This window comes from Nelumbo lutea, chromosome 1 (genome assembly GCF_056320005.1).
Source record: "Nelumbo lutea isolate HS-2025 chromosome 1, American lotus-T2T, whole genome shotgun sequence".
Lineage (NCBI taxonomy): Eukaryota > Viridiplantae > Streptophyta > Magnoliopsida > Proteales > Nelumbonaceae > Nelumbo > Nelumbo lutea.
In genome coordinates, this window is record NC_142684.1 from 196,010,994 (window position 1) to 196,027,868 (window position 16,875).

The following is a 16,875-nucleotide window of genomic DNA, read 5'->3' on the forward strand; positions in this document are numbered from 1 at the left end:
AACTGCTTGAGGAAACATGTTCAAAGATATATTGTATTTGGTTGTATTTAGGTTTTCTTTCAAGAAGAGTGTTGGAGGTTACAGGTATATATTTGTAATGTCAATAAATTTTGGGGGCTTGTATGTCTTTAACTCTTAATGGGAGGAAGAAGGGCCTATATGTAATTATTTGGTATTTTGCTTATTTAAGCCATTAGTTGCGTGGGATCAGGGTCGAGTGAAAGTGGACATTTTGTATCTCTTATTCTCATAGTAGATGTTTTCCCTCTCCCTCTCTTCCTGTGGATGTAGGCTACCAAGCTGAACTACGTTAAATCTTGGTGCTTTCCCTCCTTTCTATTTTCTTCTTGGTTTACTATTCTTCTTTCCTGCTAGTTGACAAGAATAAAGCAGAAGAGCATTCAATCAAGTTCATATGCAGAAGAAGAGTTCAAACTTTCCCAAGTTGTTTAATGGTCTCATGTAATAAATTTACGTTTAGAAAGTCAATAATACAAATGCCATCCTTTTTCTATTCTTTTTTACATCAATCCTACATGGCACCAAGGCACAAACCCTAAAGAGAAATATTCCAAGAGAATAAATTATAGGAGTACCATAGAGATGTTGTCTACTATCATGGAAAATACACTAGAAGTTAAAGTGGATTATTATATAAAAAATCTACGACTAGCACTTTAGTTATCTGAATTACCAATCTATGTGTATTTGCATTTATCATCTCTTAGAAAATCATTAAAAAATGACAATACACATAGAAATTCATCCTGGACTATGATCAGAATCAAAAACATGTACAATAAATGTACTTTGAAGGGTCTAAAAATTCCATATAGCCATGCTATGCAAGTAATAGAAGCGCCATATACAATCACAATATTTCATAAACAAAATTTCTGCAGATTATACAAGCCAGGAAAGGAATACCCGTATGGCACGAATTTGAAATGCCCCAGATCCATATGGAAGTGAATGGAGAAGAACCAGCAAAAGCTGGAGATGTTCAAAGTGATGGCCAGAAGCATAAAGGTTTAGCCCATCATCAGTTGAAGAAGCATTTATCTGAAAAAATGTATATACATGTGATTTGAGATACCATCTTCAACGAAAAAAGATCTATAGTATTAATCAAGAGAAATAAATGATATAATCCAAGACAGTCTTCAAAAAAACAAGACACAGTTTTCGTCAATTAAGTGTTAACAAGTCATGCATTATGTGTCAAACAGTGATTTCAACCTGCAGTCAAACCAGTTATTCAGAACTGCCGACCCATCACCCAACCAGAATCCCAGGTCTGTTTCACTGCCAAATCACTTGACTGCAAAAAAAAATGTAGACTTGGTCAATAACCAGGCAATCTGGCCAGTTGAACCACTAATCTGTTTGACCTGGTCAGCGGGTCACTGTTCAAATATTCTTTTTTTGATAGATAGGGTCACAGTTCAAATATTAGTTTTCGTTTTTTTAAGCCATTTCTATCATTAATAAAAATCATTCTTATTTATTACACTTGTTTTTGCTTGATAATATGAATATATAATACTAGAGATCCATTTTTTGTACAAATTTTCTGTTTTTCTGTATTTTTGTATTTTCTCTATTTTTATATATTTATTGTTTAATTATGACATTATGGATTGACCAATTTGACCTGGACAGTTGAATTGCTGACCTGCCACCTGGACAAAAAAGAGGTTCCATTTTTGGGTCAGTTTTAAAATCATCATCATCATCTAAGCCTTATTCTATACAGGGTTGGCTACATAAATCCCGTTTTTCCATTTTGTTCTGTTTAATGCTGAAAATTCAAGCCCTAGTTTGGAGAAAAGGGAAGAGAAAGTTCTGCTGCCCATTATTACATGCATGGACAAGTATGCCCCTACTTAGGTGGCAGCAAGATACATAAGTTCCACAACATATCTTCAAAGGTCAAATGATACATATCCCCAATTCACCCAAGGACATAGTTGTCAAGCCGCATTTGCCTACAATAGGTCCAAAACCAGGAGCACCGGATACAGCCCATTTGAGGTAGTATATGGGGCCAATCCCCATAGCATCCTTGATCTTACTACTAGTACTTGGCCAGGCCAAATTCATGGCAAGGCTGATGATATGGTGCAGAAGCTTAAGAACCTCCAAAAAGAAGTTCACAACAAGTTGGAGGTAGCCAATGCTAAGTGCAAATAGCATTTTGATAGAAAGAGAAGGAGAGTAGTATTTGATGCGGGAGACTATGTTTCGGCCATTTTAACAAAGGACCGTCTACTGGTTGGGCAACGTGGAAAGCTGGCACCAAGGAAGGTTGGACCGAGTGAGATAGTTAAAGTTACCAATGAGAATGCCTACAAACTAAAGCTGCCCAGCCATATACGTACCCATGATCTCTTCAATGACAAACACTTGGTTTCATATGTTGGTAATCATTCAAATGATGATTTGAATCCAAGGACGGATTCTCTCCAACCTGGGGAGGATGTTGCGGTACAGGAGAAGGCCAATAAGTTCTATGCAAGTTGGGACCACTCCAAGACACATAAGAAGCTAGAATGACGGTATTGATCCAACCGAGTAATTAATTACCAAGGTAGCACCAGCACAGAATTTTTATCTTAGTTTGAATTTACCAAGTTAGTGTCAACGTGGATTTTCTATCTTAGTCTGTAATTACCAAGTTAGCATTAGGCCGTGATTTCCGAATTTTTGTTAAGGCTTTCTTTTTGAGGAGTTTTAGTAGGTTTCTATTAAGGAGTGTTATCATAGATTAGGAAACCTTCTTGTAGGAGCCATAAGGGTGTAAGTCTATTAAGAAGTGTTATTTTAGCTTTAGTTCTTTTCTTTGAAGCTTCTCCGAACGTGGTTTGTTTCCGTAGTACGCCACTAACTCGTCTCCTTTTGCACTCCAAACATGGTTTGTTTCCGTACTGCACCAATAAAAGGAAATTTCATTAAACTGAAAAACAAGATTACAACATAGCCCAAAATATATGATTCCTTCCCACCCCGTGTTTAGCCAGTGCATCATCAAAGCAATTAGCATCTCTTTTTACCCAAGTCAGATTAACTTCCATTCCTTGTGTCAACTACTTCAACTTTCTTTTTTCATGAGCATAGTCCTACCATCCCATCTCCTCCTCCTTTTGAAGCTAGCTTATAACGAACTTTGAATCCCCTTCAATTATCAATTTAGAGGTGTTCAATTCCTTGGCTTTTTGAATTTCTTCCATAACAGCTAAAATTTTAGCCCTCAAAGAATCTCTCACACCTATAGGACCTGAAAATAGAGTAATGATTCTGCCTTCATCATTTTTGAAAACTCCTCCTTTGCAAGCTCAAAGAGGGGTATCTTCATTTATCAAAGGAAATACATCCTAGATCTTCTTCAGGGTACAAATAAACTGGGAGTAAAACCAATTGATTCTCCTATTGATCTTAATCACAAGTTGGGTAGGTTTACTCTTCCAAAAGCATGGACATCTAAAGGTGGAAATGTATATAGATGTTGGTTGAATTGGGTCTATAGATGATAGGAAATCTACCAATGGATATTGCACTTTTGTGGGTGGAAACCTTGTCACATGGACAAGTAAGAAGCAAAATGTGGTTGCAAGATCTAGCGCAGAAGTAGAATACAAAGCTGTCCCATGGTGTTGCTGAAATTTTATGGATAAAAAATCTGTTAAATGAGTTGTGATTTTTTGTTGACAGTCCTATGTCATTGTATTGTGATAACAAGGCAGCCATCAATATTGCTAACAATCCTGTTCTACATGATAGGACCAAGAACATTGAAGTGGATAAACATTTCATCAGGAAAAGATTGTTTGACAAGTTGGGCATGATTGATATCTATGTCCCAACTTGAGGGGGAGTGTTAACAGTAGTTGTAGTATGCCACAGGTAGGGGTGCAACTTGGGCGGGCCTAGCCCAAGCCTAGACTGATCCAACCTGAAATTTTACATGACATGGGCTTGGATTTTTTGTCCTTGGGCTGGGCTCATGTCTAAGAAGTTAAGCTTTTTGATTTTTTGGGCCGGGCCCGAGCCTAGCCCTTAGGTAGCCTGAGCCCGTCCCAACTATACACATTCATACATATATATGTATATATGTAAATTTTGCATACATATTTACATATATTAACATGAACATTTGTAATGTATATACATTTTTTATTAGCTTTGTATGTATATACATTTGTATACATATTTACCTATATACGTACATATTTGCATACATGTTTACATATATACATACATATATGTATACACATTTACATAAATGCATATATGCATATATAATTTTAGAGCGGGTTCATTGGCCAACCCGAGCCCGACCCAGGCCCGAGCCCAACCCGAGTGCATCAAATTACATTGCGGGATAGGCTCAGGTTAGGAAGATCGTTCTTGACCTCAGGCTCAGACCTTAGGCCCAATTTTTAGGGTCGGGCTTGGGTTGACCAATAAACCTGGCCCAACCCGCCTCCCCTAGCCATAAGGGCATTTTTGCTTGTACTTACTTTTTTATGCCGCCCTAATATAAATAGAAGTGTTGGCACTACCAGCCTATCTTTTTTACTCCAAACCTCTCTCTTCTCTCTTCTCACTTCTCTCTTCTCTCTTCTCTCTTCTCTCTTCTCTCTACTGTTCTCTAATCTTTTTCTACAAAGAAAACAGATTACACATTGAAATACATAAATTTTAAAAAATCAAAAATCAAAAAAAGGAGAAAAAAGAGAGATGCCACATCAGACTATTCCCAACTATATGGGGTCGGCTACATGAATCTTGATTTTTCCATTCCATTCTGTTGAGCGCCATAACCACATAAAACATTTATCAGTAATTGATTAAAACAATTAAGACATATTTCCACAACCAAAGATTAGAAATGCCTATCCAAAATAATACCAACAAACAAAACTTATGACAACATTATTAAGGATTCAAGTTTCCAGAAAGTATATCTCCACAATGCATAATCCAAGTAGTTTGAAAGATAGGGTGATTAGGCTGCATGAGAAGTGGAAGCATGGTAGGAATTTTACATAAACATATGTTTTTTATCAGCATTTTAAATAAATATACGTTTCAAATGGAATTTGTATTATTATAACAATATTAATGATGATTATTAAGATAAACCAAAAAATAAGCAACAACGTAGTCATACCGATGCACCCAATAAAGCTAAGTAGGCATTGTTAGTCATAAGCCTCTTTGGTGCCGCTTGGAAAGCCTTTTGTAAAGCAAAAAGTAGAAGAGAAACTTTATCATCAAACATAGTACCTCCTCCATCATGTAGTCCATTACCCAGAAAGCTACTTGTCATATTTGTTGGAGCATGTGAAACAAATTTTAGATGCCCTGATGCCACTAATACACCCAAAAGGCTGATAATCCCAACAACTACTCCATCACCATTATCAACATTATAGACATTATTCCTCGCACTCTCAGCACTTATTGAAAAGCTTATACCACCCAAATTCTTCATGAGTTGACGCTCAGACATAGATGGCATTCTTGCAATGTTTGTGCCCATGGAAACTGCAGTGTTGCTGCCTCCACTGTCATAGGACTGTGACTCTGAACTCTTTCCATCAGAAACCTTCTCCTTTTCCCCAATAGGTTCTAGATTACCATCCTGACTTTTCTCCACAACTCTATCAGCACGTAGTTCAGATCCCTGACTCGAGATGCTTTTATCATCTTCCTTGTTAGAATCTTCTGATCGACAGTCACCGGCTTTTGCTTCTCGTTGCAGCAGAACTAGAAGTGTTTCTATCCCTCCACAAGAAATAAAAGATTCTGCAAATGTGTGCGCTCTGGATGTATTTGGCTGTACCACCAACCTGTAGATTAGATGCAACACACGTGCAACCTGGAAAACCACATTTCTTAGGAACCAATTCCAAAGAAAATTGCCATCCCAAAGCTACTAGAGAATTTCTTTCCAAAAGAATTGTGGGCATCATAATTCATGCCAAGGAATTCTGGATATGCATGACAAGAACATGGTTTCGTTTCAGATCATGAGATTATATGTGCAGGTGATCTCAAGAAAAATGTGTCAAGTAAAAATCTTTATCCTGTAAGCATAGAGTTTGAATGGTATTTCCAGATATGATGGAACTTAAAAATATGAAATTTCAATAGTTCCGATTATAAGACATTGAATTGTTTCATAAATTAAAATCTACGTATTGCAAGTTATCCAAACCTGCCCAGAGCAAGCCCCCATAGAGGCAAGTTAAGGCCATGTTTGGCTCAATTCCCATTCTTTCTCATTCTTACCCAAGATGAACTTCTAAAATGGACAAGAATGGGTAAAATTAGGCAGAATGAGAAAATATTGCTATGAACCAAACACTTTTTTCCTATGAATGAACTCTTTTCAGACTGACAAGTGTCCTATATTGCTCATTTTCATTCTTCAAAAAAAAAAAGTGTGCCAGTATTCATAAACCCCCAACCTAGGTCTCCAAAACTGTTGGCATAGATGTTTACCAGTGGATGGTTGATCATCAATGTTTACCAGTTGGTAGATGTTTTGTGAAAGTACTTTCGTAAAAGTGCTTTTATAAAAGTACTTTGGTAAAAATGCTTTCATAAAAGTGCTTTTTATAAAAGTACTTCCGTATAAGTGCTTTAGTAAAATTACTTTTATAAAAGTGCTTTCATAAAAGTGTTTTTATTAAAATGCTTTTATAAAAGTACTTCTATAAAAGTGCTTTCATAAAAGTGCTATAATGTAAAAGTACTTTTATAAAAGTGCTTTATGGAAAAGTACTTTTATAAAAGTGCTTTCATAAAAGTATTTTTGTAAAAGTGCTTTCGTAAAATTACTTTTCATAAATTTACTTTTATAAAAGTGCTTTTGTAAAAGTGCTTTCGTGTAAAAGTACTTTTATAAAAGTGCTTTCATGTAAAAGTACTTTTATAAAAGTGCTTTCATGTAAAAGTACTTTTATAAAAGTGCTTTCGTAAAAATAGTTTTGCAAAAGTGCTTTCGCAAAAGTAAACATCTATTGTAGCAGTTTTGTAGGTAGAGTTTTCTCAAAGAATGAAAATGAGCAAGGTGGGGCATGATTATTTTTCATGCTGCAGGCTACTCAATTTTGTGCTATGGGGCTGATTTTTCATTCTAAAAAGAATGTGGCCCATGGAAAGAATTTTGTAACCAAAACTCTAATGTTATTCATTCTTGCCTATAATGAGCAAGAATTAAAAGAATGAGGCCCAGAGCAATGAACCAAACATGGCCTAAGTTGCTAAGCCATATAATCAGCAACTATCTCCTAAAGCACAGAGAGGACTAAGCTGTTAGTAACCTCTTCGTTTCAGCGTGGACCCTTTCACTCTATTTTATTATGCAATTATCAAAAAGAATGTTTTTTGATACACCCAAAGCATGGGTTCTAATGTTCTAACTGAACCAATAGATTGTGACAAGTCAATTAATACTAGCAATGACTTCCTGTTTCATTACTTCATACTTTTTATATCCCTAGGAAGAGCAAACATAACAACTGACGTGACTAGATAGGAAATAAGAGCAGATTAAAGAACATTAAGAAGATTAAACAAAATATCTACCAACTCTTTCGATCCTATGGTACCTGATTAGGTTGTGGGCAATCAACCATGAAACCAATCAAACAATGAACATCATCAACAGCAAGTGACGGAGGTGCAGCTCCTACTAGGAGTTCGATAACCACCAAAAGCTCATCCACCAATGCATTAACTTCCCCAATGGGACGTGGTCCCTCATGCAGTGAAAATGTATTAACAGAGTCCTTTTCACGAATGACCCAATAGCACCTCCTGCAGCTATCAAGAAGCATCTGCATGGCATTTGCATCTCGCATTGCTGATGATTCAGTGAACACCATGTCTGCAATTGAAGATAAAAGCTTCTTCTGAATCCCATAATTGCATAGGCTCCAGATTTTCAGGTCCAACAACAATGTACTAAAAAGCTGCACTTTGAGTGCATAATTTCTTTTCTGTGATTGACATAGAGAAACAATTGCTGCAACAAGTTCCTCATCTCCAACTCCATTTTGTTTTCCAAGATCAATTAAAGACAGAGTTTGCAGCAAATAATTTAAGATTCTTGACAAAAGCTCAGGACCACTTGTGCGGCACAACTCTTCATTATTTCCTGGGTGTTGAATAGCCATGGTAATAATTCTAAAAATTGAAGCAGAAAGATAAGCTGTGGCTGAAGACAGTGGAAAGTTCCCATATTTTGGTTCCAAGCTATCCTTTTCAACATTGCTTACTGTCAAGGGAAGCAAAGACATGGGTCCTCCATAGGCTAAGGCCCACATGGACTCTACAGGACGCATTCGTGTAGCAACATAAACTTGCCCAAGAACCTCAGCAGGTCTTCGATGTGTTCCTGTCGTATTATAAGAGATCATTTCTTTTTCCATTTGACAGATAACAAATATTATTAGTTAAACTACAAGTCTATAATAAGGATGAATAAAGGAGAAACGTTTTATAATCAAATGTCCATCAAATTCATTAAATACATAACAAAATATGTATCCATCAAATTCATCTAATTAAATCTCCTAAGCTGATTTAATTAGAAGTTGGAGTTCTATAGCTGTGTCCTCTCCCTCTTCCCTTGTAGTTCAAGAGAGTTGGTCACACCACCTCAGTCCAGGATGAAATTAAATTTTGATGGAAGCTCCCGAGGTAATCCAGGTCCTTTGGCAGTTGGGGGTGTTTTCAGAAATGAGGAAGAGTTTTGGCCCTTTACTCGGGCCCGATTTGGGTGGAGATTCCTTAAGGGCAGAAGTCATGGCCTTACTCCAAGGCCTGAGATTGGCAAAACAATGGGAAATGCAGCACTTAGAAGTAGAGGTGTCAATTGGACTGGATTTGGTCCAACCCGATCCAGTCCAATGTGAGTCCACTTTCAAATGGACTGGACCCAATCAGTCCAAATCCAATACAAACCAAATCCAATCCAAACCATTAAAATATAAACGGATTGGATTGGATCCAATCCAAACTGAATGAAATATCAAAAATTATATAAAAGCACTTTTGGCATTGAAAAAGCACTTCTGTAAAAGTACTTTGATAAAAGTATTTTCATAAAAGTGCTTTTACAAAAGCACTTTATTGAAAGTACTTCGTAAAAATGTTTCTGTAAAAGCACTTTTAGAAAAGTACTTTGATAGACTTTTATAAAAGTACTTTTGTAGAAGTGCTTTTGTAAAAGTACTTTTAGAAATGTACTTTCATAAAAGTATTTCCATAAAAGTGCTTTTGTAAAAATGCTTTCGTAAAAGTAATTTTATAAAAGTACTTTCATAAAAGTGTTTTTATAAAAGTGCTTTCATAAAAGTACTTTTGTAAAAGTACTTTTGTAAAAGTGCTTTCGTAAAAGTTTTCATAAAAGTGCTTTTATAAATGTACTTTCTTAAAAGTGCTCTTATAAAAGTGCTTCCATAAAAGTGTTTTCATAAAAGAGCTGTTATAAAAGTACTTCTATAAAAGTGCTTTTATAAAAGTACTATAAAAGTGCTTTTGTAAAAGTACTATAAAAGTGCTTTTGTAAAAGTACTTTTATAAAAGTACTTCCGTAAAAGTTTTTTTGTAAATGTGATTTTATAAGTGCTTTCATGTAAATGTACTTTTATGAAAGTGCTTTCATAAAAGTACCTTTGCAAAAGTGCTTTCGTAAAAGTACATTTGTAAAAGTGCTTTTATAAAACCACTTCTGTAAAAATGCTTTCATATAAGTATTTTTGTAAAAATGCTTTCGTAAAAGTATTTTTATAAAAGTGCTTTCGTAAAAATACTTTTCATAAAATTACTTTTATGAAAGTTCTTTTGTAAAAGTATTTTCATAAAAGTGCTTTCAAAAAAATACTTTCATAAAAGTGATTTTATGCTGGCTTCTATTTTGGTTGATTTCAAATTGGACAAGGGTTTGGCCTCATGATTGGATTATTGGAAATTTGGTTTAGGTCCATTTCAAACCAATAAAAATATGGACCAATTTAATTTGGATTGACCCAATCCAATAATTATGATGGACCGTTCCGATTTGATAAGGTTTGGATTGGATTGGATCCAAACCAAAACCAGTTGATTGACACCCCTACTTAGAAGTGGAAAGAGACTCCAAGCTGGTAATAGGGTGGATGCAATCTAGAAACCTGGGAGTGGCCACTTAGACAGCCTCTGAGAGAGATCGTAAACTTAGCGAGGGAGCTTGGGGTGCAATTTAAATGGGTAAGAAGGTCAGCAAATGGAAAGGCTTGCACTTTAGCTAAGCAAGGAGTTAATTGGGAGGATTTGTTTTGGGCTTGTTTGTAAGGCTTTTTTGTTTTGGGTTTCTCCAACCATCCTGTAGGTGGTGATATTTGTACTCTTTATTTAAATTCATCAATGAAATTTACCGTTTCCTATAAAAAAAGATTTCATTTTATGAATATACTAAATATAATGAAGTTTAAATACTATGAATTTCATAAAATGAGTTTCAGACTTATTCAGCCAAAAACCACTCATAACCATGAGGCATGCATATTTCAAATCAGTGGGATCAACTTACCATGCAGATTTGTCTTTATAAACATACTAAAAGCTATGGTGTTTAAATATATAAAAAGATAGTAACTTGCTACAAACCAATTAGGATAATTTTTTGCTTTCCTTTTTGGGCCTGGTTTCAACTAGTCCTTTCACGGAAAGGTTTATTGAATCTAACATACCAAGAACAGAACAAGTTCTCAACAAGAATAGTCCTAGCCAATGGAACTAATAGTATTTTCATAACATTCTGTCCACCCAATCCAGGACCAAAGGTAGACTTTCAGTAAGGAGTAGTTTGATAACAGCTGAAGTGACTGAACCGAATGAGTTATCATATTATCTTTTAGTGAATAAGTTGCTAAGCAGGCTATGAGCTCCTTAACCACTAAATGCATTTCCAGATTTAGAAATACCTTAGGCTTCCATTGGGGGCAAGATGTATTTCCAGATCTATTTAGGACCCTGTTGTGGAGAGGTTTGATAAGAGGCTGGCTACTTGAATATCCAAGTATTTATCAAACAAAGGGTGGTAAGCTCACTCATATTAAGACTGTTCTGTCATCTTTGCCAACGTACTCTGTCACTGCTCCGTATTTCTTCTAAGGTGGATGGGTTACATGAGAAGCATATTAGGGTTTCTTGTGAAAAGGGTGGAAGGATGAGTCTAAAAAAAAATCTTGTCTATTAAAATAAGTGGAAAGAACATAATATAACACAACAGGGCCCCAAATATAACACAAGAAGGCATCATTTGTGTGTGGGATCTGCACATCCCTCATCATATTTTGGTCTGCAATCCAAACAGCAGTGTTGCATGGACATGGACATGTTAAGCAGACTTGGACACGTTTCCAGAGTTTGACTCAGCAAGACCAAGTTACCTATTGAAATGTCTACAAAAAATATAATCCGTTAAAATAGCCCATATTTCTTCTATACATACTGTTTAAAGAGTATAGAAGAAATCTCTCTCCCATTACATTAAAATTGTGCCCAAAACATTTAATTATATTTCTTCTGAATGTTTAAACGGTCCATATATCTAATGCTTTATAGAAAAAATGGTATCCATTGTATAAATTAGTTATTTATTTATGTCAAATAAGCAAGGAGAGAAAGAAAATGTTGCACAGAACTGTTCCTCAAGAATAATGGAGTGCCAAAATCTGATACATGTCAGAATCCTAGATAAACAGCGTAAATCTAATCCCATCTCAGTTTAGGACAATATCTTTCTTATCAGGGAATGGATGTTGTTCATTCCCAACAATGTATGTTCTTTCAGGGATGTCAATTTGCATGATATATAATTTTCTTAAGGTAACTTATATATGAAAGGGAAAGGGAAAATCTTAACAATAAAATACCACCATACTTTATATTTTTCAAGTTGTACCATAGATCTATCAAAGAGCAAACACCTTAGTGCTTGCTCAACAAGCAAATTGTAGAGGCATTTCAAATTAGATGAGTCAATCAAAGTTCCCATATTTTCCGGTAAGAAGGATAAAAGGCTTATAACAGTAACTTGCAAAAAATAAATTAGTGAACCAAAGCTAACAGGGGAGCAAGGCACCTAAAATTTGTAATTAACATTCTTTGCAAGCAATAAAATTCTGTTCTTACCATTCAAAAAAAATTAGTTACTTGCAAAAGAAATTAGTGACATATAATTGATTTCAAAAATGCAAGTGAACATCATTCAATAATCAACCTGCAGCACCAGAGGGAGAAGCATCTGGACAGAAACGCCCACTGAGCAAACTGGGGTGATAAAGAAGGTGCAAGCTTCCTCCAATTTCTGCATCCAAAACTGAGCTTTCTTCTGCCAAACTTTGTAACTGGTTATTTGCTGCCATCCATGGTAACCCTGCCCCATTGCCAAAAGAGGGCAGCGCATCACCTCCCCTAGAAGCTAAACGGCCCATCCTCTCTGGGCCAATAGGCTCCTTAAATATATATATAGGACCCATCTCAGCAAAAAGTGGACATTGACGGCGCCGCCTTTGCAAGCCAGCCATGGTTGGAGGAGGATTTGTCCCAATGCAGCAAAATGCAAGAGGCTTGGAAATCCGGGGAAACTCGAATGGACGACTTTCATACAAGGAACCATCAATATACAGCCTTAACTCACTCTCTGCCTTCCCAATTAGCCCCTGCCTGCAAGTATGCTCTAGCCCAATAAAATACCAGCACTGTGGCTTGAATGCATGAGTAAAATGCAGGGAAGCTTTCTTTCCCTTGCCACTACCAGTTTCAACAACCAAAAACTGAGCATGAAAATATGCTTCCACCCCCTGATTATCAGCGGATAAGAAACTAAACAACCTTGGCATGTGTGCTGTACCTTCACCAGCAAGTGCACTTGCAGCAGCTGCAGCTGACATGGCTGAGGATTTTCCAGATTTTGCTGCAGCAGCTGCAGCAATTGCTGCAGCAGCCGTTGCAGTATTTAGAGTGTCTGCAAATGACTCTATGTAGATCCATGTTGCAAACGCATAACCATTGGTGAATGGCCAACGGCTCTCTCCCGGACCAAGTAAACCAGAGCTTTCACCATCAAACTCAAATGTACATGCTGGACCTCCTGTTTCCTTCCCACCCACAGCTTTTTCCAATGCAAGAATCAAATGGATTGCCCAGCCTGTGGATAGTGTCTTTGTGATTACCTGAAGCCACCTACGCAGATCAATTACACTAAGGGAATGTGCTGCTAGGTAATAGATGCAGCGGCACAGAGGTGTACCATCCCAGTGAAACTGCCCCGTTGAGCCAACATCCTGAAGAAATATGTTCTCTGCTGATCCCAGAAGAACTCCTAACAGACTAGCTGTGGAGCACATAGATCTGTTTCTCGTGCAAGCTCTCAATATTGCCAGCAGTCCTTTAACCATACGTGTTCTTGGAGACATTAGACTGTCCCCGTCACCTTCCCAGGGAAGCCAAGGAATCAGCTCACCTGCTACAATGGCAGCCCTTGAGTTCAGCATCACACTAGGAGGATTGCTATCTTCACCCTCTTCAAAAGATTCAACACCGCCCATCGTTGCAAGAAGTGAATCCACTACCAATACAGCTATGCTCTCAACTTCCTCTCCCCTCCCAAAACTCTCCTTGCCACATACAACACCCTTAAGTTTCTCCATGGCTTCAGGTTTCCCCATAATAGCTGAATCCACTAAATGCAACAGTTCTGGTGACACATTGGGCATAACAGGTTTTGGCCTAAGTTTTGTAGGGGAGTCAACAGGTGAATAGTATACAGGTGAAGTGTATCCAGCCTCTCCATAGAAACCCGAGGAGTCAAAACTAGCTGAAGAAAGAGACTTTTTGATAGCCAACTCAGATTGTCTCTCGGACATGGGACTCGAACTATGTTGGTCCTGCATCTCACCACTAATAGCAACGTCTAACTGTGCCACAGGTTTCCCAGTAGAAGACTCTAAGGCCTCCTCGTTGCAAGATAATCTGTTCATGCTATCCAAGTTAGAAGACAAAATTGTATCCACATTGCCCTGACAGTCCGACATATTCCTCTCTTTATCTTTCAAGGACGCATGCTCAAACCGGTCTTCTTCATCACGTTGTTCGCCTCCATCTCCAGAAGTTATCCCTGAATTCACAGAAATCAATCCTCGCAAGCCCCGATTAATTTCCGGTTCAACCCTATCACTGTGCATGTCGTAATATGCTCTTCCATTTTCCCCTCCGCCAGTTTCATGGACCTCCATGCCCATCTCAGAGTCTTTCCCAGAAACTTCTCCTGATTCCTGTCTATCTTCCTCCATCCTATTGTTCTTGACCTGGTAATCTTTCTTTTTTTGGTAAAGAAGAAATTCTTGACCTGGAAATACTCATTCGGATTATTCTCAGCAACTGAAGGAACAAAACGACAAATATACACTTTTAAACTATACAAGGTTGGCCTGAAATGGTACAATAATTCTGAAAAATAAGCGAAGGTATAACCAGAGCTATGACTAATGCAAACCTCCACTCCTCAACTAAAATTCGAACAGCTGCTAATTTGAAAAAAGCTAATCTCCTCTACCGGCTACCGGAAATGACAATTTGGCAAATGAGGTAAACAGAGAAACAATATTCATATGCAAATTAATCCAAAAGAGACGGAAACAACTGGAGCAAATCAATGGAGATCGACATTCATGTGGGTTGTCATCAAATGCCAGAAAATCAGAGGTAAAAAAGAACTATCAAGCTGATTCAGTTTTGACTCAAAAACAGTAAAAGGCATAAGAAATTTGCATCATAAAACAGGGTCTATCTTCATAGAATCACACAAAGAAGAATCTACTCACTAATCCCCTTGAAGACCAAACAAATGCAGTAGACCAATAAACAAACTTCAAAGAAACAACGAAAACAAGAAATGAGATGAAACCAAATGGTGGGCATTGATTTGAACCTAGTTGAAGACGAAATAACAGATCCAATGAAGAAGACAGAGATTAGATAAATAATACCTTAAAAAGGATCCTGAAATTCGACTCTGGTTTCCTTTATTATTATTTTTAAGTAAATGTCTTGCAGGATAACTTTGAAGAAGATGTTTTGTCTGAAGTTTTTGGAAAAAAAATTGTTAGTGAAAATATTGAAGGAATAGAAAAATCGATCAAATCGGTGGATGCGAGATTTTCCAGAGTAAGAAGAGCATCAGAAGGGTCGAAATAAGAGGCGAAATGAGCGCGAGAGGGAAGGCTCGCCTTCCTTCTATATCCGCACAAGTGCGAGTGTTTTGTTCTCAGAAGCCCTAAACAAATTCCAGGTCATAACTTGGCAACAGATGGCCAACGATGAGAGCATCAGTCAAAACGACAGGGAAAAATTTTATGCTTGTTCCAGCTTTTTTATCTTCTCTTCCAATCACGCGGTTGGGACCTGGGAGTCGGATTTTTGCGTATTCCCGATTGGCCGATTCCAAAGAAAAGGAAAATCAAATGTGATTGGATTAAGCTTCATCGTGTCTCAAAACGCAACAATGCTCGAATCGTCTGTTTCTTCGTGAAAAAACGCTTATCTATTGGTTAATTGGTTTAGAACCTGGGAAACTGCGACAAGCATATCACGAAAAACCCAACAAAACTCATCCACCTGTCCCAGTTTCGTATGTGAAGATTTGACATGAACTACCATAAGCAATATCGATGGGATAGACTTGTTGAACTTCGACTTAATAGTCCCAAAATACTCGGAAGAGAAAAATGGAGCCAATGACAGCAGATACACCATTGTAGAAACCAGAATTCCAGCTGGGTCAAAGCTTTTGGCAATTACATATGAAGATCCTTTTGGGCTTCCCGTTGATCTGGAATCGTGGTTTGATGGCGCCGAGAGGATGCAGACATAGCCCTTACGTTCTTGTTCAGTGTCTAGACATTTTGGTTTACTTTCATTCTAGGGTTTAATCATTTCTAAGGTCCTAGGGTTCATCGTTCGGAGAACTGAGGATGATAAGTGGGCGTTGAAGTGATTGAAGGGACTGTCAAAATCGGTGAAACAACCATGGTAACTGGATCTTGGAGATGGCAGACCAGAGAAGCAAAGAGTCTGGTAACCATGATTATTCTTTCTCTTCTGTCATTTTAAAAATATATATCAAATTATATTAAACATTCAGATCAGAACTACAAAGAGTTTCTTGGCTGCCCTCAACTGTAGATATTATATTATATTTAATACATTCCCTTCGGCATTTGTTTTCCTCCAACTTTAGTCATCCACTCCCCTTCAACATGCAGACTCGCAGAGGAACGGAACAAGTCAAACTGTGTTGGGTCACGGAACAACGAGGGTTGTTGCTTCTTGGGGCGGTTGTGGTGGTTGCTTTCATGGCGTTGTACACGACCGTAAGTGAACACAGGGGAGACGAAGACAGTGGGATTAATTAAAAATTAAAAAAAAAAAAAAAAAGGCAAGGCAAGGAGTGGAACATCATATTCGAATCGGGTATAGGTAGATTCAAATTTGATGCAGAATTCTGAATTCTAGCCCCCAAGTACACGACGGGATCTACTCCTCACAAATGGGCGTACAACACCCCATAGCAATATCATGACTGTAGGAAAGTAGCAATATCACATCCCATGCCTCATCACATCTCCGCCCCACAACACCCCATAGCACATCACCGCCATGTATTGGGAACATCTCCCGATGATAGTACCAGTTTTTATTATATCATCATTGAGAGATGTTCTCAATACAGGACCGGGATGTATTATGGGGTGTTGTTGGGCGGCTCCATGTGGGGCGATGTGAACTCCCACTAGTCGTGTTCAACTTGGA

General features: G+C 37.5%; 1 protein-coding gene across 5 annotated transcripts in view; it reads right to left on the reverse strand.

Annotated features, from left to right (window-relative positions):
• Positions 1-16,675, reverse strand: part of LOC148880171 (BEACH domain-containing protein C2-like) — a 149,556-nt gene extending 132,881 nt beyond the window's left edge. For 3 of the 5 annotated variants that reach the window (XR_016104484.1, XR_016104483.1, XM_088961988.1), the window contains exons 1-4: positions 12,284-16,675; positions 7,623-8,410; positions 5,174-5,884; positions 928-1,062 (exon numbers count right to left, since the gene is read on the reverse strand). Coding sequence is in view for 3 of the 5 variants with exons in the window: in XM_088961988.1 (XP_088818114.1) it covers positions 928-1,062; positions 5,174-5,884; positions 7,623-8,410; positions 12,284-14,357 (3,708 nt within the window). In the remaining 2 variants the exon portion in view is untranslated. The remainder of the gene's footprint in view (positions 1-927; positions 1,063-5,173; positions 5,885-7,622; positions 8,411-12,283) is intronic. The other 2 variants (XM_088961987.1, XM_088961986.1) reach the window with 2 other exon arrangements.
• Between the last annotated feature and the right edge of the window lie 200 nt (positions 16,676-16,875).